The 26,000-nt window shown below is 35.7% G+C and overlaps 1 protein-coding gene across 2 annotated transcripts; it reads right to left on the reverse strand.

The window, feature by feature from the left end:
- Positions 1–4,092: 4,092 nt before the first annotated feature.
- Positions 4,093–25,542, reverse strand: BMPR1A (bone morphogenetic protein receptor, type IA). Of its 2 annotated transcripts, XM_010567874.1 has the most exons (11): positions 25,476–25,542; positions 14,945–15,107; positions 12,927–13,029; positions 11,334–11,433; positions 10,104–10,203; positions 9,048–9,192; positions 8,092–8,284; positions 7,405–7,702; positions 6,470–6,645; positions 5,560–5,690; positions 4,093–4,492 (listed from the first exon to the last, which is right to left on the reverse strand). In XM_010567874.1, the coding sequence occupies exons 1-11, from the start codon at positions 25,540–25,542 to the stop codon at positions 4,367–4,369; spliced, it is 1,602 nt and encodes a 533-aa protein (XP_010566176.1). In that variant the 3' UTR covers positions 4,093–4,366. The 2 variants fall into 2 exon arrangements, with proteins under 2 accessions (XP_010566176.1, XP_010566177.1); XM_010567875.1 differs by lacking the exon at positions 25,476–25,542 and having other exon boundaries at positions 11,340–11,433; positions 14,945–15,090.
- Between the last annotated feature and the right edge of the window lie 458 nt (positions 25,543–26,000).

The following is a 26,000-nucleotide window of genomic DNA, read 5'->3' on the forward strand; positions in this document are numbered from 1 at the left end:
ATTCTTCTTGTATACAATATAGTACATTTCATTTTGGGCATGGCATGTCAGAGCACAAATGTCACTATGTGATGTGGGCTTCTATAATTGCATTCAATGGTAAAATATTACAAAGCAACAATTACATGAGATTTGTTCAAAAATTAGAAGTAATGTGCACTCCACTTCTGCTATACAAACCAAGGCTAATATACCATGGCTCCATAAAGCACTGTATCGTGCAACACTGCCAACCATTTTTAGACATCACCCCTATTTGGAATAAAGACTGTGGGCACAGGATAAAGACTTTTGACTTCAGAGGCACTGTCAGAAGAATGAGGAAGTGCTAAATCATTCTAATATTTGACAGAGATGAGCGCATAACTTCTCTTTAAAAATATCTGCAATAGCGAAAGAATGCTTTTTAACTTAATTGCTTTTCAAACATTTTAGACCATTAAAATACAGTCTGTGAAGATGGAATAGATGAAATGTATCCAAATAATTTGTTTTATAAACACATTCAAATAGTCATTTAGATCAAGATCTAAAATTTGATTCTAGACTACTATGGAGGTAACAAAGTATTAATTTTACATTTTATTCAATACCTCAAAATAGACTAATTAAGAAAATAATTGGGAAAAGTAATGGATATTGGGAAAACTGTCAGTTTCCTGAGTAAAAGTCAGGAAAAAAAATCCTATATTGAGTAAAACTTAGAATAAAATCAAAATGTAAGCCTACATTTTTCTGTAGGAATACTACGTTTCTTGTAGAAATTACAAGTTAACCAGGAACACAAAACCTTTCCTTTCAGTTGCTGTAACCATAAGAATTATATAAGTGATTCAAATTATATTCCACCTAACTGAAATCACACGGAGTAGGTTAAATAAACACAAAAAACCCCTCTGTATATGAGTGTTTAAGAACTTGCAAGGCACAGTCTTAATACTCCCCAAGGTATTTTCCACACTTTTGATTTTTGTATTTAAAAAAACCAAACCAAACCAACCAAACAAAAAACCCCAAACCACATTTGTCAGTTTTGGGGGATATTTTTTTTGTATGACAAATGCTGAAAATTTTGACCAACAAAATGAGATTAATCACACTCCAGCAGAAGCAGCCTATTACCCTCCCTGACCTTAAAGGTTTCTGAACTCTACAGCATTGCATAAAGCAACAGCTTAACTTTAGAATCTGCACTAAGTATTCTTAATTATATAAAAATTAAGGGGCTACCTTTGAGCGAAGTTTTTTTTTCCCAAATGATTGTTAAAAATATCAGTATAGACATACTTAGGCTCCAAACAGTGAATGACTTTGCATGGAATGTAGGTATGTGCTCAAGTGCTTTATACAACCAGATCCTTTAGCAATACTGTTTTTTCAAATATCAGGGAATCAAGGAATGCTAAAGACCTAGCAGCTCCTGTTCAGGACAATGACAACTGCATATGCATGATACGTTTGAGTATGAACCTAGCAACTGAAGTACTGAAAAATTAAGGTTAAGCTTAAGGTGGAAAGATTTTTTTTCTTTCAAAGATCATCTTTGCAGCAGCCAGCTCACTTCTGTATTAATGTGTAAATTAATTTAGGTCTTAAGATGTCTACCAAAGATCACCACCCTATTGCCTTGCACATGCCTAAACAATGGATAAGAAAATAAGTGAATAATTACAAATTATTGAAATTCATGCTTCCAGCAGTAGCTTCCTGAAGACTTGGGAAAAATGAATTTAAAAATTCACAAAACAAGTTTACAGCTAATAATGCTGTGGCAACTTCTAAAAGAAATAAAACAATATTCTAAACAGGAATGGGTTAATTTAAACAGACCTCCATGCTCTGAAACTTTAAGCTAACAGGGTACCTACATAAACATTTTTCCTTCTTACTGATAAAAATCCTAGAGAAGGAAAAAAAAAAAAAAAAGCTTATCCCTTACTTTTTTTGGCTCATACCAAATATTTTCCAACTACCTGTGCAAAAATTATGTGCAAAGACATGATTAACAATTTCAAACTCATCGTGTATTTCTTGGCAACGGACGGAGAAACATTTTTTTAAAAAGCCCTTTATCGTGAGGATTGTGGCACAAAATCATGTATCTCTTGCTCTTTTCAAATAAGTTAAAACCATAGCTGACACACCTATGAACTTCTCAGCCAGAATACATATTAATACTTAAAGGCATTACTGAACAAAAGTAATGACTTTATTTTTTTTAAAAAAGAAATGTCCCTCAAAATAGCTAGTTTTCTATAAAATATGTAGAACTGTTAAATAAAGTCTGTACATCAAAATAAAAAATAAAAATACTGCAATCTTTTGCCTGACCATTTACATTATGTGAACTACAGAATTTTAAAACAACAAAAAAATGTTATAAGGTTGTAATTGTTCACGAATCACATCAGTTCTGTATTACATTGTCTTCTATCAGTTGTATTTTCAAGGGAAATTTAAACATATATCAAAACAATCTCCACATACATATTTTAAGACATCAAATAATCTGGCATAAATCAATCTGAAGTTTTAATATTTTTCATCAATTTTAATATTATTCATAATTTTTTTTTTCAAATCTCGACTATGGCATATGTGTGTGTGCGTGTGCATGCATCTAATTGTACACATGTACCTAGGACTAGGTGTTTTTTGTTTTGGTTTTTTTTTTTTTTGCTAAAGCACAAAACACATCATATAAATAACTTCCCTTTTTAAAGTTATCTAGAACAAGATTTACAGTACAAAGTTATAGGCACTTAAATTATCAAATAGGTTCAATGGTTCCAATACTGTGTGTTCATTCTTCAGATGATTCACGCATTTGAAGCTTCAACTTGAGTTATGGTACTATTTTCTAACTTCAAAGTAGAAGTGCCAAAGGAGTTATAAATCAATAATTCTGCCTTACAGTAACCTCATGGAAGGGTTCTGGCTTTTAACCAACTTGTCTTGATCAGTGAAGAAAAGGAGGGAACTACAGTTTCCTGTGCATGCCAAATACTTGGCACAATAAGACCAAATTTTGCAATTATGTTAACTTACTTTATCTTCATGAATTATCTTTCAATGCCATTCCTCCCAAATGTGCTTAACTAGAACTTAAAACACCCACTGATTTACCTTGGCCCAATCTTGAATTTTTTAACTGTTGACTAAGTGGCCCACAGACATGGCCTCCTGTGTTTACATTAGGGCAACCCAGCTCAAAATCTTCTGCATGTTGTGGATCTTATCTTCAACAGTTCACATATTCAGTTCTCCTGGTCTTGACCTTTACTGTATTCTCTAATCTTCTGAGTGCCCAGCCTGCGCTTCCTGCCTTCCCTCTTTTGTGTCTGTAAATGAGACTTTTCTCAAGCCTTTCAAAACTTATCTTCTGGAAAAAAGTTCAGAGCATGACAAGCACCTACGAGTAGGTCCCAATAAAGTAGAAAGGCAAAACACATCATCAGTGGTCTTTCTGTTAAGATGTATTCTACAGCAAAAATGCTGTTGCATGTGGCATTGTGAAAAATATGCCAAATTTCATAGTTATACAGTTATGGAGCCCACTAGATTGTAAGTGAGATGACCAAGGCAGTCTATACCTCTAAGACAGGTTGTTTCAAGCTCTTTACAGACTTAGGTAGGCATTCCTTAATTTTTTAATGGTTCACATTTTTGCAGTTCTCCTTGTGACTAAAACAAGAATAAAAATAAAATTAAAACTGAGATTTTGGAAGATAACTTAATGGCAAGGAGCAAATTATGTAGTAAATCTGTGATCGTGGAGCCACAAAATGCATGGAGCCCTGACCATAAAACTTTGTTCATTTAAATGGTTTCTTTTCTATTCCAAATGACAGCAAAATAATCCTGGCACACACATAAAGGCATAAGGACTGTAAAACCGAGTAGTATCACAAACAGATTCATAACCTACAGGCTGTTTCACAAAAACTTGGTATGGATTGACTAGGTTTTATCAGGTAGAAGGCAAAAAAAAAAGCTTATATTCTCCATCTCTGTTGAATCCATATAGCTTGTTAGGCTTTCACAGAAAGCACTGTAATCTGAACATTCAATTCAGTACCCAGAGTTTTACTGGAGACTCACTAAGTATGCCTGAAGTCTCAATGCAGCTCAAACAAAACCAAAATGTGTATTTTATCAAGGCTGTCCATATACATAGCATGTAGTGTATAGAGGCTCTCAGTATCACAGTCTATGAAGTACTGAAAGATTTGATTAGCAGCCTGTAGAAGTGTGCTGAGAAAATACACTGAATCTCAGTTATTTCCTCTTTCCACATAGGTCTCACCCATGTTTGAGTGAAAAGATGTAGGAGTCCAGCTTTGCTCTCCAATGTCAATTTACTATGTCAAATCTTTACATCTTGTGATTCCACCATCTTGGCAAGTGTCTTCTTGATCCTCAAGGCAGTGAGCCTTGAGGCAGGATTATGAGCCCAGCATTCAGACATTAATTTCAATATTGCTCTTAAACACTGTAAAATAAAAAACAAAGAAAAAGTATTGTAACAGCTGACAGAGCTGAAGTGTATAATTTTGGTTCACTATCAAGCCCAAATTCTAGAACTCTTAAGTCCAAATGTGCAACTTCTACTTTTTCTGCAAAATTGCTGATCAAGAACTATTATAAACAGATCAGCTAAAAAAACAAAAAAAAACCCAAACCAAAAACAAACCAAAACCCAAAAACCCAACCCCACAACAAGCACTTCCCAATCCTTCTTGTATTACAGTAGCTGAAACTAACTTAAATGTTTTCTTTACTTTCACAAAGATGCATTACCAGAACTTCGCATTACAACTCAAGAACAGCGGTAAAAAATGGTAGCAATAAGCAGAAAAATCTCTACATATATGGCAGAAAAACTGTAGACAACTTTTTCACTGAAAATGAAGATGTGACAAAAGTTCTGTCAGCAGTCAAAAAAATAAGGAAAAAACTGGGAACTCCTAAAAGAAATCAAGGATTTGGGGAAGAAAGGATATGGCATATCTAGCTTGCTATGTGAAATAGTTATGTCTTATTTACTGTGTTCAAGCTGTGGCCCTTTAAAAACACATTTAAATTTAATATTTCAGTTACATCATGGCTTGCCCTGCAATGTACCAGAAAAAAAAGGGGAAAAAAAAAAAAAAAGATGAAATCTACAAACACAAAGAAATCACTTCATATTCCATGAAAGACGTTATGCCACAAACCAATATGCTATATACCTTAAGACTAGTAAAACCAATTAAAAACTCATTTAAGTTTTAGCTCCAATCAACACTCTGAAAAATATTCCACTATCTAAAAAGAAGATCTCAGGTAGAGCAATATTCATACACTTGGATGCTGCTTAAGGGTATCTTTCCCCTCAGACCACTGAAAAGATACATTAAAAATGTGGTATTTTGAGTAGCTTTCTCCTATTGTTGCTGTGAGGTTTTCAGAATGTCTGAATGTAGTCTCTATTTTACAATATTTTAATATTTATTAAACTAAAATACCCTTCCATATTAATGAACAAACTGAACTAATTTTTCCTTTCAGCATACTCACTTCATCACTATTCCATCTATTTGATACTACTGGGCGTAGGCGTTTGACACACACCACTTCTCTCATGTCCTCGTAGGATGGATCATTTGGCACCATGTCATAATATGGCAACTGATACTCTTCAACAATACCTGGAAATAATTGTGAAAGATCAAGAACCATTAAAAAATAAAATAAAATAAAATAAATCTATATATCTACTCTCAGATTTCCTTAGCCAGGAGCAAAAATTTATTTACTTCTGTGCCAAGGAAAACCCACCACACTTATACTGTGATAAAAATCTGAAAATTTCACTGTAACAATCAGACATTTACCAGAAAAGCTCCAATATTATGAACATTAAGTTTAACAGCTGCAATAATTCCTTGCAGTCCCTTTGACTTTGATACCCAACATAGAACATGACACCTTCTAATCCAGTACATGCTACAAACAAACAGGGAGAAAGCATAAGATGAAAGAAAAAGAGAATACAAGTAAAGATCTATAAGGTCACAAAAGAAGAGTGAAAGAAAAGGAAGGACGAGTCACAAAAATACATGTAAGGAGAAAACTGAATGACAACAGAAATGCAGGAAAGTATAACAGAAGAATAGTATCTTGTCAATTACATTTTAAAAGTTTTATTAACAGCACAGGGGTGAAATACATCTGCATCCCACTATTTCTCCCAGACTAGGGACTCAGCTTTTTGACCAAGGAAAAAAAACTTGAGATGCTTAATTGTAAGAATCAAAAAGGTTTAGTTCAGTGATTTTCAAGCAGTGCTGTGGACAGACTGTTACTACTGCTTTTAAAGAATGCAAGCCTATTGATATAGCAGGCTTATTATATTATTTCCTGGAGAAGTATTGTTTAAGTGAGACAAGGGCATGGTAGATCTTATAAAGAGTATTTAAAAGTTTACCTCCTGTGACGCAACGCCGAGCCATTTCCCAAATTATCAGCCCAAAACTGTAGATGTCAGCCATGATGTACGGTTGGAAATGGTTTTTATTCAGGCTTTCATCTAGGACCTCTGGAGCCATGTAACGTTTTGTTCCCACTCTAGTATTCAAGGGAACATCAACTTCGTTTGTGTCACTGTATGAAAATATTAATTAGTGAATTGTGGACTATTACAAGACATGGTATGAAACCCTGTGTGATGCAATCACTACACTGCAAAGCTCCCATTTACAAATTAAATTCTTTCATTTATTTCACTCTCAATACTACACTTACAATACATTGTACCTCCCTGAAAAAGATTATCTAGAAAAATGATCGTGAGTATGGAAGTTGAGTTTACATTTTCTTTTGCAAGACAGTGAAAACACATATGAAAAAACTGAATTAAAAATCACTATAAAGATGAGTATATTTGGTTAACAACCCAGAAAATTATTTGCAAAGGCTTATGCTTTCTTTCAGGCTCTAGTGTAGTAAAAGACAATTTTTTGGCTCCACTGAACTTTAAAAATAAGTATTCAGTAATACTACTATAGTATTACTTCTTCAATTAAGTTTCAACTCCCTTTACACTGTTCAAATTTTCTATGGGATAATTTATAATGAAACTACGTGATAGCAATTACTATGAAAGGCCAGTTTTGAATAATGAATGAATTATAGTCTCCTCTTCCTCTTATTTTCCACAAGTCTTTTCATTGTTCTCTTAACAACCTATTTTCATCTCGATGCTTACCAGCATTCAAAGAAAGAACAGCATTTTACTCTCAAAACTGAAAAAAACTGAAAGCATGCAACCAAATGATTTCATCTTCCTTTTAAATTTGGTATCTGGTGCGTTAAAAAAAATTATATTAAAGTTTTCCCATTACAGATGATTTGTTCATCTACCTGTTAAACTTGACTGCAAGACCCAAGTCAGCAATGCAGCAGGTTCCATTTTTCTTTATCAAGATGTTTTTACTCTTCAAGTCTCTGTGTGCAATAGCAGGCTTGCCTTGTGTCCCATAAATTTCTGTGTGTAGATGGCACAGACCACATGCAGCAGAATATGCCAGTTTGAGGAGAGCCCTGTTGTCTAGTGTAGTGCATTTCAGAAAATCATACAACGATCCATTTTCATGATAATCTGTAATCAAGTAAAGCTGTGTCCAGGAGCCAGTGCCTTTAATATCTGCAGCTATGAAACCTATGAAATATAGAAACAAAGTTACAATTTATTTGTACGTAATTTTTAATACAACAGATTTGGTAAGAATTCCTAAAGCTGTATTGTCTTGGACTGTATCAAAAGATACCTGTTCCCCTTATTTTGGAAAACTAACGTAAAAGCTCAGATTTCAACTATACACGAGGTTACCATTCCAGCCTTCCAGCAAAGAGGTTGCAGACACGTTTCCAACCAAGAGCAGCAAGATTCTACCCTTTCAGTAACATTTTATTAGCATACATTAAGGGACACCCATCTGGTTATTCCACAGAAGCCGCCACATACCCCTCAAGCCACCCACTACGAAGTCCTCCTCCTTCACCCTCACACAAGCCCTCCAGTAGCCAAACAATGTACTGCTTCCTTACCGAGGATGTTTTCATGACGCATTAAAACAGTTTGGTAAATCTCTGTTTCTCGGAACCAACTGGCTTCTTCTGTGGTGAAAAACACTTTCACTGCGACTTTTTCACCCCTCCATTTGCCCATCCACACTTCACCATATCGTCCTTTTCCAACTTGCCTCACCATCTGAATTTGTTTGGCAATAGTGCGCTGAACCTAGGGAAGAAAAAAAAAAAATAAAAAATGAGGGGAAGGTGGAGGAGGGAAACCCAGTGATTAACCAAAACTACCTGGACAAGCTGCTTCTCAAGCTTGGACTGCTTTGAATTTTGATCCCATTGTAAAACTTGTTCTATATTATTTTCCACTACTCCCATTTCAAACTCGTTATTGCTGTCTCCATGGAAGAATTGTGTAAGAAATCCAAAAAGATTAAATCAGCTCAACTTCTTATTTAATTCAGATGCATTCTCTTGCATTCTGTTTGCTTCTATTTTACAAATAATTACAGTCATCTGTCTCGGCTAATTTTTATGCAAGTATTAGATAGGATGGTGAATCAAAAATGATGAACAACTATCAGCCAATAAAAAGCAGATCTATTTCATCAGACAGTGGACACTAAGGAAAAAAAATATCTTTGATTTCGTTCAATTCGATACTTAATACAAGTATCGAATTCATTGCATTTTTCATCTTAATGTCTGTAGGTTCTAATTTTTCTTTATATTTTGCTGATGCCAACAGTTTTCCTAACATATAATCTAATTTTGCACTTCATTTTAGTTAATTATGTGAAGATGGGCTTTCATACATGTTTAGCTTGTACTGTATCTTTCACAGTAATTGCATATAAAATAATTAACATATTGTATGGATAAACTGCTTTGTTCTAGGCATTAGGTACAAACCAAACTTTGTATTCAATGGACAGAAGTGCAGTGAAGAAAAAAAAAAACAAACTTAGTTTATGATTTACCAACAACGGTAGTCCCGAACCACTCCCAGAACTCTGTGACTGGTCAATAAGGTCTTTTAATGACTCCCCAGCTGGAATAAATGCTTCGTCTTGTTCCAGGTCACGATTATAACAGTGCCTTTTTGCCATTGACTTACAGTAATGCCTGCAAAAATAACAGAAGAAGTTAAGCTGAACTCCAAAACACTCTTCAAAATGTGGTAAACTGAGCTAGGAAAAAAGCTATTTAAATGTACAAGTTTTCTTAGAAGAAAAAAATAATAATCAGATTTTATTGTTCCTTTTTTTTTCAGAAATGTAACATTTTTTTTTAATATTAAGAAGTTGTTGTAATGCAGGTAGAGGCATGTCAGTTTATTATGAGTCAGGCGGAAAACCAGCATTCTTACTACTCAGCTCACAGCCAAGTGTTACTAGCATAACATCGCTGGTTTTGGTTTAAAGTAACAGACTGAACCTTGAACCATGGCAGATGAGGCTGACACATGCACATTTCTGCTGAAACTGCTAGAACAATGATCACCTCCAGCACAGGGCTGGAGCTGACAGAAGCAGGTATAGTCTCTTAAACTGCACCTGTATGAACTGCCATAGCTCAGCTGGTCAATTATTTAGTTTTGAAACACAGCAGAAAAAGTTACAAAACACATTCTTGTTGCTTTAGCAAAAGCATTCCACAAAGGTAAATCTCAGAAGTAGATGGAATTTAACTATCAAAAGTGACTGAAGATCCAAAACCATAAAAAGCATTAAGATATTCCTGTTTACTGGATGCTATAGCATCCAAGTTATATGTAGCTTAGAAAACTGTAAACAATTAGTAGCCAGAGGAAAGGATCAAATTCACTTAAATTCTATGCTGTGAACATTTAATTTTACCTAGCAATGCAAACTGCTATCCACAAAAGTGTGAAATTAAATTAGAACAGTTTCACTTCCAATCTATTTTTGTCAGAAATACATATGATTAACTAAGTGCATTTATAAAATAACTGTTCTGTTTACATGCATTTGGGAAATCAAAAAGGTTGCCAATAAAGAAAATGCTTTCCTTACTTGTAACAAAAGCAGCTAAATAAGATGATCATGACAATTATGCAGACTGCCATAGAAATCAACACAGCCATCCAACGAATGCTGCCATCAAAAAGTCCATCTATTTAAAAAGAAAAAAAGAAAAAAAAGGAGGAAAGTTTCCAAAGTCTATTAATTAAACATTTATTGTAAATGGTTTATTTAGGGATATTTTAATATACTGTGTATATGAATGTGCACAAACTGAAACACAGGAGTTTTTTTCTGAACATCAAGAAATACTACTTTACTGTGAGGGTGATCAAACACTGGCACAGGTTGCCCAAGGAGGCTGTGGAGTCTCCCTCCTTGGAGATACTCAAAAGCTGTCTGGACATGGTCCTGTGTAACTGGCTCTAGGTGGTCCTGCTTGAGCAGGGGGGGTAGACCAGATGATCTCCAGAGGTCCTGTCCAACCCTCAACCAGTCTGTGATTCTGTGACAGTATGTGGACCCACTTGCAAAATGTCAGAAACTGATGGATATAACATATCAGTTCATATGAAATGACACAAAATTTATAGTGTTTTAGTGTCAAAGTAAGTATTTACACCTGAAGAGCAGAGATAATTCCATTTCGATGACAACAAAAAAAGGGATTTAACTTGAGATTTTGGAGTTGTTGATTTTGGTTCACTCTTGCTGGTTTGTTCTTAGGAACAGAAATGAAGGATTTAAAGCAGTAAGATTCTGAGAAGGTATTAAGCAACAGTTAAACCAGTATGACTCGTCTAGCAATGAATGAGTAAGCGCATGAAAATATAAACTCTTTTCACTGGGAACAACAGAAAAAAGAGGATGAATTTACAGTAGGTAACAGTTAACAATGTCAGAATACTGTTTTTTTTTAAGATACATTCATCATGACAAAAGCACAACAGAGATTAGGAAAACCATTTTAAAAATAAAAGAGAACAGGCTGTGGAAACAGAATAAAAACAGATCAAAAGATCACATGCAGATCAAGATATGAGCAAACTGAGTAAGAGAATAAAAATACCATGAGTGACTGATGGAGGAAAAGATTAACTTGGAAATAAGAGTATGGAAGCGTAGTACAGTGCTTCATATCAAAATTACTTAGTAAGGGAAAAAAAAAGATCTGTGCAGTACTGTAATTAGATTTTCTCCTTATTTTTATCTGTTGATCAAGAAGAACAGAATCCACATAACATTTATTATTAGTAGTGTGAACATCTAGAAGCTGTTTACCTGTACTATCAAGTGGTGGTAATGTTGGTTGTAAATCCTGATTGCAGAAATCAGTCCGACAGCACTCAATTGTTCGACGTAATTGTGCTTTAGGTGAGTCCTGTTCAAGGAGAATTGAATAAACATTCAGAATTTGAAGTGATCAGCTAGGACAGGGACAGGTGATGCTACAGATACAACACAGCACAAACAAAAGTTTAAGCTATTTTATTTAAAAAAAAACAGTTCAATGTCACCATTTAATGTATGAGACAACTTCACAGTGGCAGACAGGCATCATCTAATCTCTTTTGGTGCCTGCATTCTGTGTTCACATTTTTTTATTTTTCATGGAACTTTTTTTACTTGGTGCACAGAAATTGATGGTTCCTACTAAAGTTGCTATTTCATAGATTGCAAAATTTTTAAGCTTGCTCAAAAGCAGTTAATCGTCTTAAGAGCAGTATTTATTTAACATACAAAAAACCCCAATCCCTTTAGAAGTTTTTCTCTTGCACTCATCACAGCAGCACTGTTTGCTTCAAGAACATCTTCAAACACCATATAAAAGATGGAGGAGCATGAAAATTAATCTGGAAGTAACACATTAATATAAATACAGGAACAATTTCAGGAGGTCATCATGGCATATCAGGTCTGATTTGCAGTAAGCCTAAACTTTCACAGCTGTAACTGAAGTCAACAGTGCTTCCAAAAAGCAGAGCTACTGACAGCTACATTATATAGAAGCTCAAGTCCTAGAGACTTAAAATTGAGTATCCAAAACAGTGACAGCATTTGGGGGGGGGGGAGCAAGCAACACAGCTGGTGATTACCTTTGAAAGCTTTGTTTAATGTAAGCAGTTTGAAAAACAAAACAAAAAAGCAAACCCCAATCTTCCAAGGCAATATTCATTTGCCCAGCTAGGGCTATATCCCTGTCTTCTAAACAAATCCTGGCTTTATTAACTGTTTTCAGTTCCAACTTTTGTAACAGATAAAGAAGTTCCAAAGGCAGCAGTCTACTTAATTATACCCCTTTAAATCAAAAGCAAGTTATATTCATGCAATTAACGATACACAACTCTTCTAGAAAGGAAAAAAAAGTTTTATGTTGGACAGGAAAACATACACATTTGATGAACTCTGTATACATGTTTGTGAAACTTTAAGGGAGCTCTTGCGTAATCTGTGAAAACAACTCCTTATGATTATGCTCTTTCTGTCAAATGAACTGAAGAAAGCAAGAAATTCCAAATTAAAGTCAACATAATTGATCTGAAAGTTGTCTCTTCAACCGACGAAACGGCTGACAGAAGTAAAAGGTTGATGTCCTCTGTTCATTTTGTCAGTGGCTTACAGATACCTGCAGAGAACTCCAACAAGCTAGGATGCTATTCCAATCTTTGCTCAAACAACATTAAGCATTCTTTTTGTGTTCTTTCTACCACTACTCACTCACAACTGTTCAGTCCCATTCTCCTCAGTGGTAAATGGCAACAAGCAAAATTCTGCGATTGCAGTTGTAAACTACAGAGATTTAAATGGCTTATGCAGTTTCCCTACATAATCTCCACGGACATCTTAAATTTTAATAACATCTCTTTTTTTTACCTTGCACTGGAAGTCTGAACCTTCATACTTCATGCAGCCAGAAGCAAGTGTGGGTTCTCCATGTTCATCTTCCTCAATGATAGCAAAGCAATGCCCGTTAGTTCTGGAATAAACATATCACTTATGCTTTACCAGCATGTTTGTCATTTAATATGCAGCTTCAGTTGACCATAAACCCATTAAGAATACTAGAATGGCAATATCTACAAAAATTCTTCTTTAACACAGTGGTTACCATACAGTTTGAGAACAAAAGACACCCCCTCCCTCCCCCAGTATTTTCAAATAGAACACTATAGGAATGTTTTCTCCAGAATAGTCGGTTTTCTACTTCCTCACCCCACTTCAAGATCGCTCGTATCCAACCACACATGTGCAGTTGTTCAGAAACAACTGAGGGGGTAGAAAAGCAAGGATCTAACTAAAAATGCTTACTAACTACTATTTTATAGGTTAAAAAAAAAAAATCACTTGTGTCTGTTCTTGAAACTGCAATGATAAACTCTCAAAGAGAAGTCTCAGTACGTGAAAGGTAGCTATTTCAAGGTTAAAAGCTCAGCTACGCTTTTCCCATGCAAGTTCTCCCAAATATTCAGCCTTTAGGGCAAAACAAGCAAACAAACCCCCAAACCCACTTTCTGAAGTTGACAGTAACAAATCAATTACATTCTTTCAAAAAAATGGCACTTCCATTCCCCCTTATCTCTTTATATGAATGATGTGATTTCTCTACTACAAGAGAATGTCAACAATATTTGTAAGGAATCCCAAACTAATTCACAATGGTAGGTCTGTGCTTTCAATACCTGTAAAATTAAGATTTTATTAAGTAAATCAAAATTTATTCATTCCCTCAACACAGATACTAAGGAAAACTAATCCAGAAATGTTTTTGTTTGCCAAAATATTTTTTTAAATGAATGTAAAGAAATGCAGATTTGGGAAGCATAATGCCATAAAATACCCTGCACATGAACACTGCATAAGCGTTATTAACTCTCTAACAGCTTTATTGTCAGAGTAATGATCTATACACCCATTAGTTCAGAGGCAAAAAATTAATATGGTCTATACTGACTGCAGACACTAGAGGGCGATGAAAAGCAAAAAGTAAATACCAAAGGCATTGAAAGACAAAATACTGGATCGTAACTCAACATGTTCTAGGTGCAAAACTGTTTCTAAAATACTACCAGTGTTTACATCTAAAAACATAGTAGTGTTTATTCCACCTCTTTGGGTTCCATAAAAACTGCTTTATCTGCCAAGTGACAGCTTTAGAGAGGCTTAACATTATGTGCTGAAGTGAAGACTCAAATTACAGTAGCAAGTAATATGTTTTCTATTATGTATCTTTATATTAGGTCTTAAGGAAAAGAACAGAAGGGCCTTAAACATGGAACTGTAAATGAAGAGGAAAAAAAGGAAAAACAAGGACATTTCAGGACATGAAAAAAATATCTTGAGCAAGGACATAATCAGTGCATGAGTTTGTTAGGATTCTTGCGCCTGTCAAAGTTAAAACCACCCCCCTCTCCCTGTATGTTCAGAGGCTTTTCTTTTTTCCCCCGCCTTTCCCTCATACTCTACAACTAATGAACATGTAACAAGAATAATTTTCAGTAAATGCCTATGTTGCTAACATTACCTTTTGACTACCAGGTGGAGAAATATTAGACTAAGGAAGCAGGTGATCATATCAGGTTTTGATTTGGGTCATTTAAAAATACTCGCCCAGTTATAAAATGGTTACTTAAAACCTCAGTCCTTCAAAGCAGTTGCTGAGGGCAAAATGACCAGTTGTAAATGGTTCTAAGGCATGGTGAAAGCAGTACTGTTTATGTACAGATGACTGTGGGTTTTAGTGCTCAGCTCTCCACAGAACCAGTGAGTTTCTAATCAGTTACGGTCAAATCACCTGACAGAACCTCAGTCAGCACTCTAGAGATAGTTTGCCCTCTCACAAGCAAAAATGAGCCTCTTCAAAGAGCCTCTTCTATCCTGTATGCAATACTTACATGCATGTGTTATTAATAGCATCATCTGGACAATGTCCTGAGCAGTAGCACTTAAGAAAAGGTAAGGTGTCCTCTGGAGCGAGTGTCACTCCATTTGCTTGTTTCTTTTGGTCAGGATTTGTCTTCATTCCTGTGCCATGAAGCATGCTGTCTAGATTTTGACCTGGACATTTTAAAAAAAACCAAAGAAAATATTTTTGCATATCTCTGATAACTGTTCAAGAGCTCTACAGGCAAAATACACCAATAGAATAATTATATTAACAAACAGTTGAACTATACAAGACATAGGAACTTCCTCTCCCAAGATTATGGAAGAAATTTGAGTTAATCCTTTTATTCTAGAAATACCTAGCTCAAATATCTTCTATCTTCACAGCAGATCTTCGAACCATAATTGATATAAACAGAAAGACAATATTTTCCCTTTTTGAGGTGGGGCAGAAAAGTAATGATGTAACTGGTAAGAATTTTCTGAAGAAAGCCTTTCTCATTAATGTGTTTAGAAAACCAAGATGCTGACCGCTTGATAACCACAACAGTATAATTTTATGCATGACTGAATGTACTTAATATGCAATTTTCTAATTTTCTGAAGTAATTTTTTATGGATTCACAGTCTCATAGAAGAGCAGTAATAACTCCAAAATCTCTTGGTTTTTTTGATCTCTGTATGCATTAGTACTTCAAAACAGAGCTAAAGTAAATCTTGTTTGCAAATTAAATTTCAGTAAATGACATGAACATCCAAACAAACGAGCTTTCACAGAATAAAAATAGGGCTAAAGTAGCCCTCAATTCTCAACAGTAGGAGAGTTGAGCATCATTTGTTCTAGTTCACATTATTAAAGCGTTTTTGTGAACGTAGGCATTCAGAAGAAAAATTCCATCTGTTTTCTTCTTAGCAAAGAACATCCAGAAAAAAACATTTAGGAACATTACCTGCCTCATTTGGAATATGCTTTGTGACCACTGCATGAGATAAGAACACCTTCACCCATCTCCAGCTTTATCATGCGCAATTTTACCAACAGAAAATCTCTTTCTGTCCATCACCTAACAGTATTCTTGGCTCCAAGTCCTTAAGGTGTGAACCAAATAAAGCTAGAAGAGTTGTGAACGGACTACCACCTGCACTGACACAATTTACAGCAAGTGTCTGCAGGAGGCTTAGTGTGCAAGATAAGAGAACAGCCAGTTAGGGCCGAGAGAAGCTTTTACAATTCAGTTATAATTAAAAAAGTGGAGGTACCTCAGTATCTCTCAAAAAGATTTTAGTCACAATAAAAATTTCAATTTATCTAAGAAAAATATTTTGACCAGAAAACTCACAGTCTCTTTTAACAGTTCTTGTGGGTTCCTGTCAAACCCACTGAACACTAGGCTGTAATGAGAACATTACTCATGTTGTACCTTGCTTGAAAGATGTGCAGAAAAAACTAGATTAAAACCCTGTGCAGATACCACCCTATGTATCACTCTGTTGTTACATCCACTCTATCATTCAGCCAAATGTACGATTAAGTATTTGTGAAATTTGATCTTATTGCTCTGAAAAAAGCAGACTTGCAGATTTCTTTTTCTGATTAATACAGCACACCCAGTACATTGTCCTGATTCAGCAATTTCCCTGAAAGTAATGAAACTGTGCCTTCTTCAGATACAACTAAGAGTATATCCTAAGAAAGCACTATTTACCTAAACCCTCAAATCATTAGCCATGTTTTATTTGAAATGTAGTTTTCAAACAGTACTTCAGTAATGCCTGAGTTAAATATTCCCGATACGTTCAGACTGCTAACAAGAGAGAAGGTCCAGTGCTAGAATAACGCAGAATTTACCTGTGAATAGGTATTTCTGATTTAACCAGAAGGAATTTTGCATGTATGAAATAGCAGCTCCTCCATCTGTCCTCTCTCTTTCTACAGATTTCTTCCCAGCATAAACTGAAAGCTCATTTTAATACTGCGCTACAGATGTTACACAACATTATGTATTCATATTTAAGAGATCTTTACCTGCTCAGAGAACAAGTAATTCTACTTAATATTTAAAGGAAAAGCCACTGCATATGTACAAATATTGTCTTTCCGCCTATTTTTGTTGAACTACTAAGGTATCTTTCCTAATTAATGTTACAAAAACCCCCTTTATCTTCAGGGACATTCCACATGTTAAAAAGTCTGAATACTTTATGATCTATGTCTTTCAGTCACTCATCCATCTTCCTACCCTGAGCACTGAATGCAGCATTTTTTCAATTCATTAGAAGAGAGATCAAGGAACACTTAAAGCATGGCTTCTCCTAGCTGAGAAGAGAAAGAACAAAATTTTTATGCAGGTCTGGGATCTTTTAAAGCAGTATTATTCTTTGTAAACTAACACTGAAGCATGACTACATGTGTACCAACCTTTTATACTAAAACTGAGATGAAATACATTTTTCCTCTTTATTATGATGGATTGTATAACAAGATTTATGAAGAACACATACCAAATAAAATCCAAAATAGATAACCATTTTCAAAGAACCAGCATCTTTGTCTTTTGTACAGTTTATATAGGCAAAGATTTTTATTCAAAGCAAAAACTGACTACAGTTTCATTATCTTTGTAATGTGAAACAATACTTCATGGTACCCTGTTTTCATCTTACAGATAATATCTGAATTGCACAAAGAATGGGGGAAAAAAAAAAAAAATCACTTCACTCTTGCATTTTCACTTTCTAAGACCATAAAGGACAACTCTTATTAAACAGGACTTTAATTGAGTATCCAGGGAAAGAAGAGAAAGGAAAATATTGAAAATGCTTGGTATCACTTCAGAAGAAAGTTTTTAATAGCCCCCGTCTAGATAGTGGCCCTAACTGTATCCTTTGCTGCAGTACCACAATTCATCCTCAGCGTTTCAAGACTAGTGTCTATCTTAAAGACGTTAGGTATGGGGAAGGGAGTTGAATGTGGAAGATGACTTGGCTTCCATTCCACTCCATAGGGATCTTGTGACACTACACTACTTGACGATGTAATTAATGGCATCTTTTCCATGACACCTGCAGCTGTCAGCTCTGCAGTGCAGCTAAGAAACGCACATACACAAATCTTACATAACCTTCAAAGGTGTAAGTGCTATGCATTAATACACAGCTTCAAAAGAACAGAAGTCTGCACTGAAATACAGTACCCAGAGACTTCAGGTACGGCAAAGCTTCTTTCTCCATTATTTCCTACCCTCTACCTGTAAACTGCACAGGGGTGGTGGGGCAAAATAATACACATTAGCTGGAAATGAACTGTCACACACCGGAGGACTTGTTCAAAATCCTGGACCAGTTCCAGCCTTTTTGTCCAGCCTTAAGAATGATAGTATCATACACCTTTAAACATACAAACTGCTCTATAATGTGTATTTTACTACATTGAAAAAACTTACAACATTCAATGAAATATCAGAGTGATGGTGAGCTGGAACATTCTCCTCACATAACCACAGCATAAGACAATAAAGCGAAACAAGCTGATGGGACTTCAAGTCCCCAGTTTGTCATTTGCTCCGTCCCACCACAACATTGTCTCATACATACTGCATTTATTTTAAACTTCTAGAAGTGTGAACAACTGCTACAGATAAGACGACATTTAAATGGCTTTCTGTTTAAAATTAAACTTTTAATAAAAAAGAACAACATCTGCCAATGTATCATATCCAGCCCTTGATCAAAACTATATTCAAAGAACTACTTCTTCCAATCATAGAAAATAAGTTAGACTATAAAATGTATTTTAAAGCAGCACAGTATATTAAAAATCCCACTAGGTTAGAAATATAACTCTACTTGAAAGCATGGCTTCAAATACTAATATTAATATGGATAATCTTTAAAAGGTACTGTGCATGACAGTGAAGTGTTATTAACCACTAAAAACTGAGCTAACTTGGTTGCAGCTCAATGCCAGGATACATATATAATTCCATTAAGTCTTCTGATCTAAGAAAAAATTAGTGTAACCCATAAAAAAACCAGGTCTATTAAGAAATGCAGAGACAGAGAGCAGTAAGTGAAAGAAGACAAATACAAAAGCCAAATTATGCCTATAATTTCTTACTTAACTGTATCCCCTCTACCGCCACAAATAAAGTTCCAATGCTAGAAACTAGTAGCCTACAGCATTCAAGTTGTTCAATAGCTTCCTGAATTCATAGTATAGATGTTTCACGTAAAAACATTTTTATTCCAGAGTACATTATCCTTAAAAGGGATTTATCCTAGCAGAACTACAGTACTATCAGCAATTCTTTGAAGCTATTCTGATCCAAGCTTGTAAACCCCAATGAATTCAATATTTAAATAAAAAGAACCTTTGTCAGAAGACGGCCTTTACCTGCCTTCCTGCTGGTGCTAAAGCTGTTTGCTGGGGCTAGCTGAAGCTCAGGGCTTGCCCACACTGAGCTCTTTTCATAAAAAGATGAAAGTTGTACCAAAGCTCTTTATGTTAGATATGCCTTCCTTATGAAAAAGGCATACCTTGACATTTTTATGTGGTTGTTTTAAATTACTTTTTCTTGCTTTAGGATGCAGATACTGCAAAATCATTCACTCCAACTAGGACATTCACCTTTTTGCCTATCACAAGCTTTCTTAATGATTTAACATGTACTGCTATGTGAATTAAACAACTGATACTGCTTGAGTAAAATACTAGTACTTTTTCTTCAAACACAAAATAATTTAAAAAATCAGAAATAGACATTTTTATTGTGAGTGCAAAGAAAATATCTTAAATGGTTCTATGAGTTCTGTCTGGCACTTTAACCGTAATTCTCCCTGTAGTGCTTTTTTATATATCAAGGCTGTGATCTCCAAAGACCAGGCATGTTAGAGGTAGCTCCATCTAGCAGAACTGGTTACTAAATATCACAGCACATTCCCAGACTACTTGCTTAAAATCTCTCTCTACCACCCTCCAGCTCTCCCAGGAGCTACACCAGTGTTCAACACAGCCAGGCAATCCCAGCCCCCCTACTTTCTCAACCACCCGTCCCCAGCCTCTGCTTCCACCTCCCTTCCCCAAAAAAGTCACTCTGAAGAAGACTACTCTCTGTTCTTATGTATTCCAATACAAAAGCCAGAGACAAGAAAATTTTATGAGTATTTTAGTTTAAAAAAACCCCCAAAGCTACACTGAATTCTAATTTAAATTTAACAGACTTTTAAAGACTAAAGTTACTTAAAACTAAATGTGAAATCATAGTAAAGAAATATATAACCTTTTAATAATCCATTAAAATAACTTTAATCAGACAAATGTTTAACAATATGTGTTTGCTGCCCACGTTTTAAAGACAGAAACAGCCATTAATTGGGGAAATCACTGGTAAACAGAACTACACTATCCTCAAGCAATGAATCAGCTTCTGACAACTCTAAGTCCCTTCTGCAGATTTTAGAATGTTTTCTTTATTTCAGATTAGTTTTTATGTTTAAATTCAGTAACTATTTCACCTGGAATTCAGAAAGTGCATAGAAGTAAAAAAAACCCAAAAACCAACATCCTTTTCTACATCAAATCTTTGAATAGAAGTATGACAGTGAAATCAAATCTCAACGGATTTTTTTCAGTTCACTAACGGACAATGCCAACTTTAATAAACCTATTTTAATATTTAATATTATCACTAATGATTTTTAAATTTAACTTTTAATAAACCTTTCTTCATACATATTGAATGCTATTAATACATTTTTAGTCAACTAATTTACAAGGATTAAAATACTGGTCTTCTGCAGTGTCTCTGAAGAACACATAAGGGTGTGATGAACCACATATCTAACATTACAGCATATAGTAAACTGACAGTAACAGAGTACAAAATTTAGGAGAACGTCTTGAAGTACACATTAAGTTCTTTAACTACTCTGTTACATATATTGATTAGTTATGGTCATCAATGCATTATAAAAAAAAAGAAAGAACTCGGAAGTAAAACTGCTTCTCTGAACTAAAAACCTGCACTAGTGCGAAGACAAAAGCATGTTTACCACAGTCCTCAACTGCAACAGAAGCTGATAACCTCTTGCCTTAGATGAGCATAAGTAGGTGGGTGAAGATGCAGAGCAAGTCACAGGTCTAAAGATATTGCAAAGACCTTCCACAGTGAGAAAGGAAATATAAAATGTTTTTCCTGAAAAGGTTGCTATTAAATCTAGCCATCTGCTACCCAGCCTTATTTTCAATCATTTCTCAATGTGAGTGAAAAAGTCCCATAAAGAAGATACAATCCAAAGGGTAACCACTGTGTCCCCCTGCTCTGTAGTACTGACCTGAGAAACAGCAGCTGTTCACCAATAATGTCATGGAATTGCCTGTTTTCTGCTGTTGTTGTAAGAATATTTTCACATTAATCAACACATGCAGCCACTTGTTTTTTAAAGTTACCTATTAAGGAATCTGGTGTGTATATATACATGCACGTATACAGACATACTTGCTTTTACTATTCTCTCAGGTCTTGGTAAGCCCAGAAATTCCTACCATTTTGAAGAAGCCTCCAAAACAACTGAGGGAACAAACCATTAAGCTGGGTGTCAGTCACTGAACGTACACACACTGGGTTATTTCTACTTTCTCTGCTTTTCCCTCCTCTTTCTGTAAATCACATTAATTCTCTTCAATTCCTCATAATGTGTTGTCTCCACCTCTACTGGCTCCTTTATGATGCATTTTTGTAATATCCTGTATATATTTTCCTTGTTGAAACTATTTTTTCCACTTCCAATTTCCACTTTTTAGACTTTTCACTTTAGATTTCCTCTTTCCTATAAAAATTTCAAATACTTGATGACTATCAACTTTATTCTTTCCTCATCCCCAAGCACAACTCCTCCATGAATCTAGGAACAAGCAGAAAGACTTTAATGTTTTTCTACTCACCACCCCTAGAAACCAAGCATATTTTATATGTTTGAAGACAAGCCCTTAGGCAACTTGCATCAAAGAACCAACATTTCAGTAAGCTCAACTTTCCCATGGCTTTCAGAACTTGCTCAGTATTGATTTGAAAGTCAGAAATATTCCTAAGACAAGGCAATTTCTTCTTTAGAGGCTGAAAAATTTTTTTACAATCTTTAAACTTAATTTAGCTATATTATTTGTTAGAAGTTATTTATTGAAACATTATTAATAAATTTGATCATGGAAGGAGTTAATTTAATTTAATTTTAAGCCACCATAAGACCTGTATATTTGTATTATTAGTTCTATTTGTACCTAGAGAAAAAAAAAATTGTTCCTTCAGTTGCTATTGCCTTTGAGTAAAATGCTGAAAATTGCTGACTAATGCAAAGGGGTAACCATGACTTCAGTAAAAAGAACAAAGCATATCACTCCCAACCTCTTCGAGGGAAGAAGCTGGTATCTTCTGCAAGAAGCAGCAAAGCTGCTTGAATTCTAGTAGAACAAGCCCCACTGCAAAATACTGTGTCTGAGAGTATTTTAGAGTAGATGAGACCTCTAGAAGTCACCTGGTACCACCACCTGGTCAAAGCAGGACCAACTTCTAAGTGAGACTAGGTTGTTCAGAGTCATTCTAGTAAAGTTTCAACTATCTCTAAGGATGGATATTGCACAACCTCTCGAGGCAGCCTCTTCTAGTGCTTAACCACATTCACAGTGAAAATTTCTTTCCTAATTTCTCACCAAAATTTCCTTTATTGTGATTTGTGCCTGTTACCAATCTAATCACCTTACAGCTACCTGTGAATATTTGAAAATCTGTACTATAAACTTCCACTATACCCAAACTAGGCTATTTCTGTCTAAATAGTTGAGCTATTACTTGCCAATTTAAAATTGCGTGTCCACAACAGGAAGAGGGACTGGTCTTGATAATTTCCCTCTCAAAACTTAACTAATGCAACAAAGATGGAATAATCCTGGATTTGTTTGTTTTGTTGCTTTCAACCTTGGAATCTTTGCTGCAATGACAAAGCTTCAAACTAAGACCCAATGCTCTTCCCCACTCCTGAAGTACGTGTGTGCATGCATACACAAACACAGAGTGAATCAAGCCAAACATCAGCACTTAAAGCACATACCTAAAAGTTACGAGACACTATTCTGAGCCCCTGCAGGCTAAAAAGATGAAAGCACTCAAATAACTTGGCAATTATACAGGAACACTTGTCCAGTTTTGGAAGAAAAGTTTACAATTCTGTAGGCTGTACTCAACAATACAGAAGCCTTCAGTGTGCTCGTGGTAGCCTCCTGGACTGAACCCCACAGGAAACTCAAAAGAAAGAATGGCAGTTTTAAGTAAAGTGCAATTCTGCACAGATCCAGAGAGAGGAGTTCTGTTCCATAAAAGCTTAGCTGTGAATGTGTGTGTGGGATGGTACTTGAAAGAGCTTAAAGATGATCCTCCTTGCACTGAGGCACTGTTCATTTAATTCGGGTCTTAGTGTAGTTGACAGCTCCTCCCTGGTCAATTCCAGGTAAGTATCTTCAGTGTCATTTGTATATACTGCTTAATAAAGGTTTGGGTTATGTTTAAGGGTAGAGCCTTGTGCTTCCCCCCACCCAAGTTAGAAGCTGCAGCAGTTCCCAAATACACCTTGGCACTTGGTTACAAGAGGATAAATACCAACACACGGGGAGAGACAGGACCAAGTGGCTTAAAGGGAGCAGGCCCATTACACACTTGATGCAAGTCTGCTCTTAAAATCAGTTGTCAAGCTATGTATCAAGCATAGTCCTGATAGACACAGCTCTGCTAAATCCTTTAATCTCATATTGCAGGTCCACAGCAGAAAAAGAACAAAGATTGTCATCTGGGTACCTACCAGGCTTCCTCCTCTCCCCATTTTAATGGATTCATTTAATTGTTACTCTTGAAAGTAAATAGCTCAAAGAATATCTCAAAATAAAATCAAGCACTAAGCAGTAATTGATGTAAGCGTGGAAAAAGAATATAAAACCTTTTAGATTCAAGTATTACAGTGGCAGTACCAAATTAGTCTTGTTTATTTCCCTCAAAACATATGGAAAGCTCTGTATATTCGACTGAGATATATGAGAGGTGCACAGCAGGGAGAACAAGAAATCTTACACAGAGACCAGCTATGGATGTACATGCTTTATGGACATGCAGAGCACCACTGTTCATGTCCCAAACATGAGAATGCAATACCACTAACAGCTCAGATACCGTTCTGCTATTCTGACACTTCTCTGAACTACAAGCAATTACAGAATCAGATCTACCAGGTACAGTTGCTAATGAGTAAGGAAATAATAATACAATGGATTTTTCCACAAGCCAGTTATAATCTTTATACTTAAGCTTCAATTCCTGATAGAGCATGAGATATTGACATTGGCTGGTTCCCAATACTTCGGTTCCCAACACTTTTCTTTTTAATTCAACCCAATTTGACAGAGGAGTTGAAGTTCTAATGACAACTGGGTTTCCAGAAGTTTTTCATAACTGGTGGCTGGAAAGACAACAGATGTACAAACAAGTATCTTCACTAACTGAAAACCAGGCTATTGTGAACATCCCATAGCCTCATCTTGGCCCATCGAGTAGGCATAACAAGTTTATTTAGACTAGTTATACGACACTATCTCTTGGCTGCTAGGAGCACCAGAAGGCACAGGGTACTGCACACAGCAATTTCTTCAGTGTGTCAAGTTTAAAGGGATCAAAGATGCACACATACAGGAAACTGAAATTCAGAAAGTCAAACCTTCAATTCTGCTGCTCATATAACCTGCATCACAGTGTACTATACACTTCTGGTATTGTCTCCACTTAAGCATTTGCTAAAATAGACCTAATCTATAATGTATACTACAACAACAGTTTAAAAGAACAGAAAGGAAGAAAATAATAATGATAATAATGACAACAATAAAAGAACTGGAATTCTTTTCACAAAACAAGTGATGCACAATGCAATTGCTCACCACTCACCAACGGATGCCCAGTTAGTTCCCAACCAGTGATCCCCACCCCCCACCCTGCCCACCTCCCCCCAGTTTATATACTGGGCATGACGTCCCATGGTATGGAATACCCCTTTGGCCAGTTTGGGTCAGGTGCCCTGGCTGTGTCCCTTCCCCACTTCTTGTGCCCCTCCAGCCTTCTTGCTGGCTGGGCATGAGAAGCTGAAAAATCCTTGACTTTAGACTAAACATTACTTAGCAACAACTGAAAACATCAGCGTGTTATCAACATTCTTCTCATACTGAATCCAAAACATAGCACTATACCAGCTACTAGAAAGAAAATTAACTCTACCCCAGCTGAAACCAGGACACATGGCCACTATAATGTCCTTCTTTTTAGGGAAGTGGCTATATGACATGTCAGGCAGATAAGCCACCTGCCTGCAAAATTAAAAAAAACAAACCAAAACAAACCTAAAAAACCAAACCCCAAACGAAAAAACCCTACCCCAACCACTGGAATACACACAACCCAGTTACAGATGAAAAATATAAACTTATTTCAGTTAGTACATATTTACCTTGAACATGGAGAATGATAAGCAGATAGGCTCCAAGCAATTGCTCATAAACTCTCAATCGAGTCATTGTTCACTTCTAATCCTTCCCGTGCAAGGCAACTGGCCGTTCTGCTTGACAAATGTTAAGCTTAGTCTGTTTGGTAAAGCCTAATACAAGGTTTGGTGCTTGACTGCAAAGATGCTTTTGTAACTTTCCAACTTCGTTTCCTGAAAGATACAGTAAAACAAAGTGTTATGAAACTGCTTGCATTTCTGAAACAAGAGAAAACCGTCAAGATTTTTCATCCCACTGATCATAACCACGTGGCTGCAAAAAATAATTAGAAACGCATATGTTTACTAAGATTAATAACTGAAAACATTAGCCATATTTACTATGCAACTGAATAGCAGGGTTCTTCTGAAATATACATTTTTGGTAACAACACACAGGAACGTTTTTGCATTCTTGTAAAAAATATTAGATATGTTAACTCACTAGTCACAGCCATATATTTTAGACTTACACACAGCTATCATAGGTAG

Source organism: Haliaeetus leucocephalus, unplaced genomic scaffold (assembly GCF_000737465.1).
Source record: "Haliaeetus leucocephalus isolate CR32 unplaced genomic scaffold, Haliaeetus_leucocephalus-4.0 Scaffold229, whole genome shotgun sequence".
NCBI classification, from domain to species: Eukaryota; Metazoa; Chordata; class Aves; order Accipitriformes; family Accipitridae; genus Haliaeetus; species Haliaeetus leucocephalus.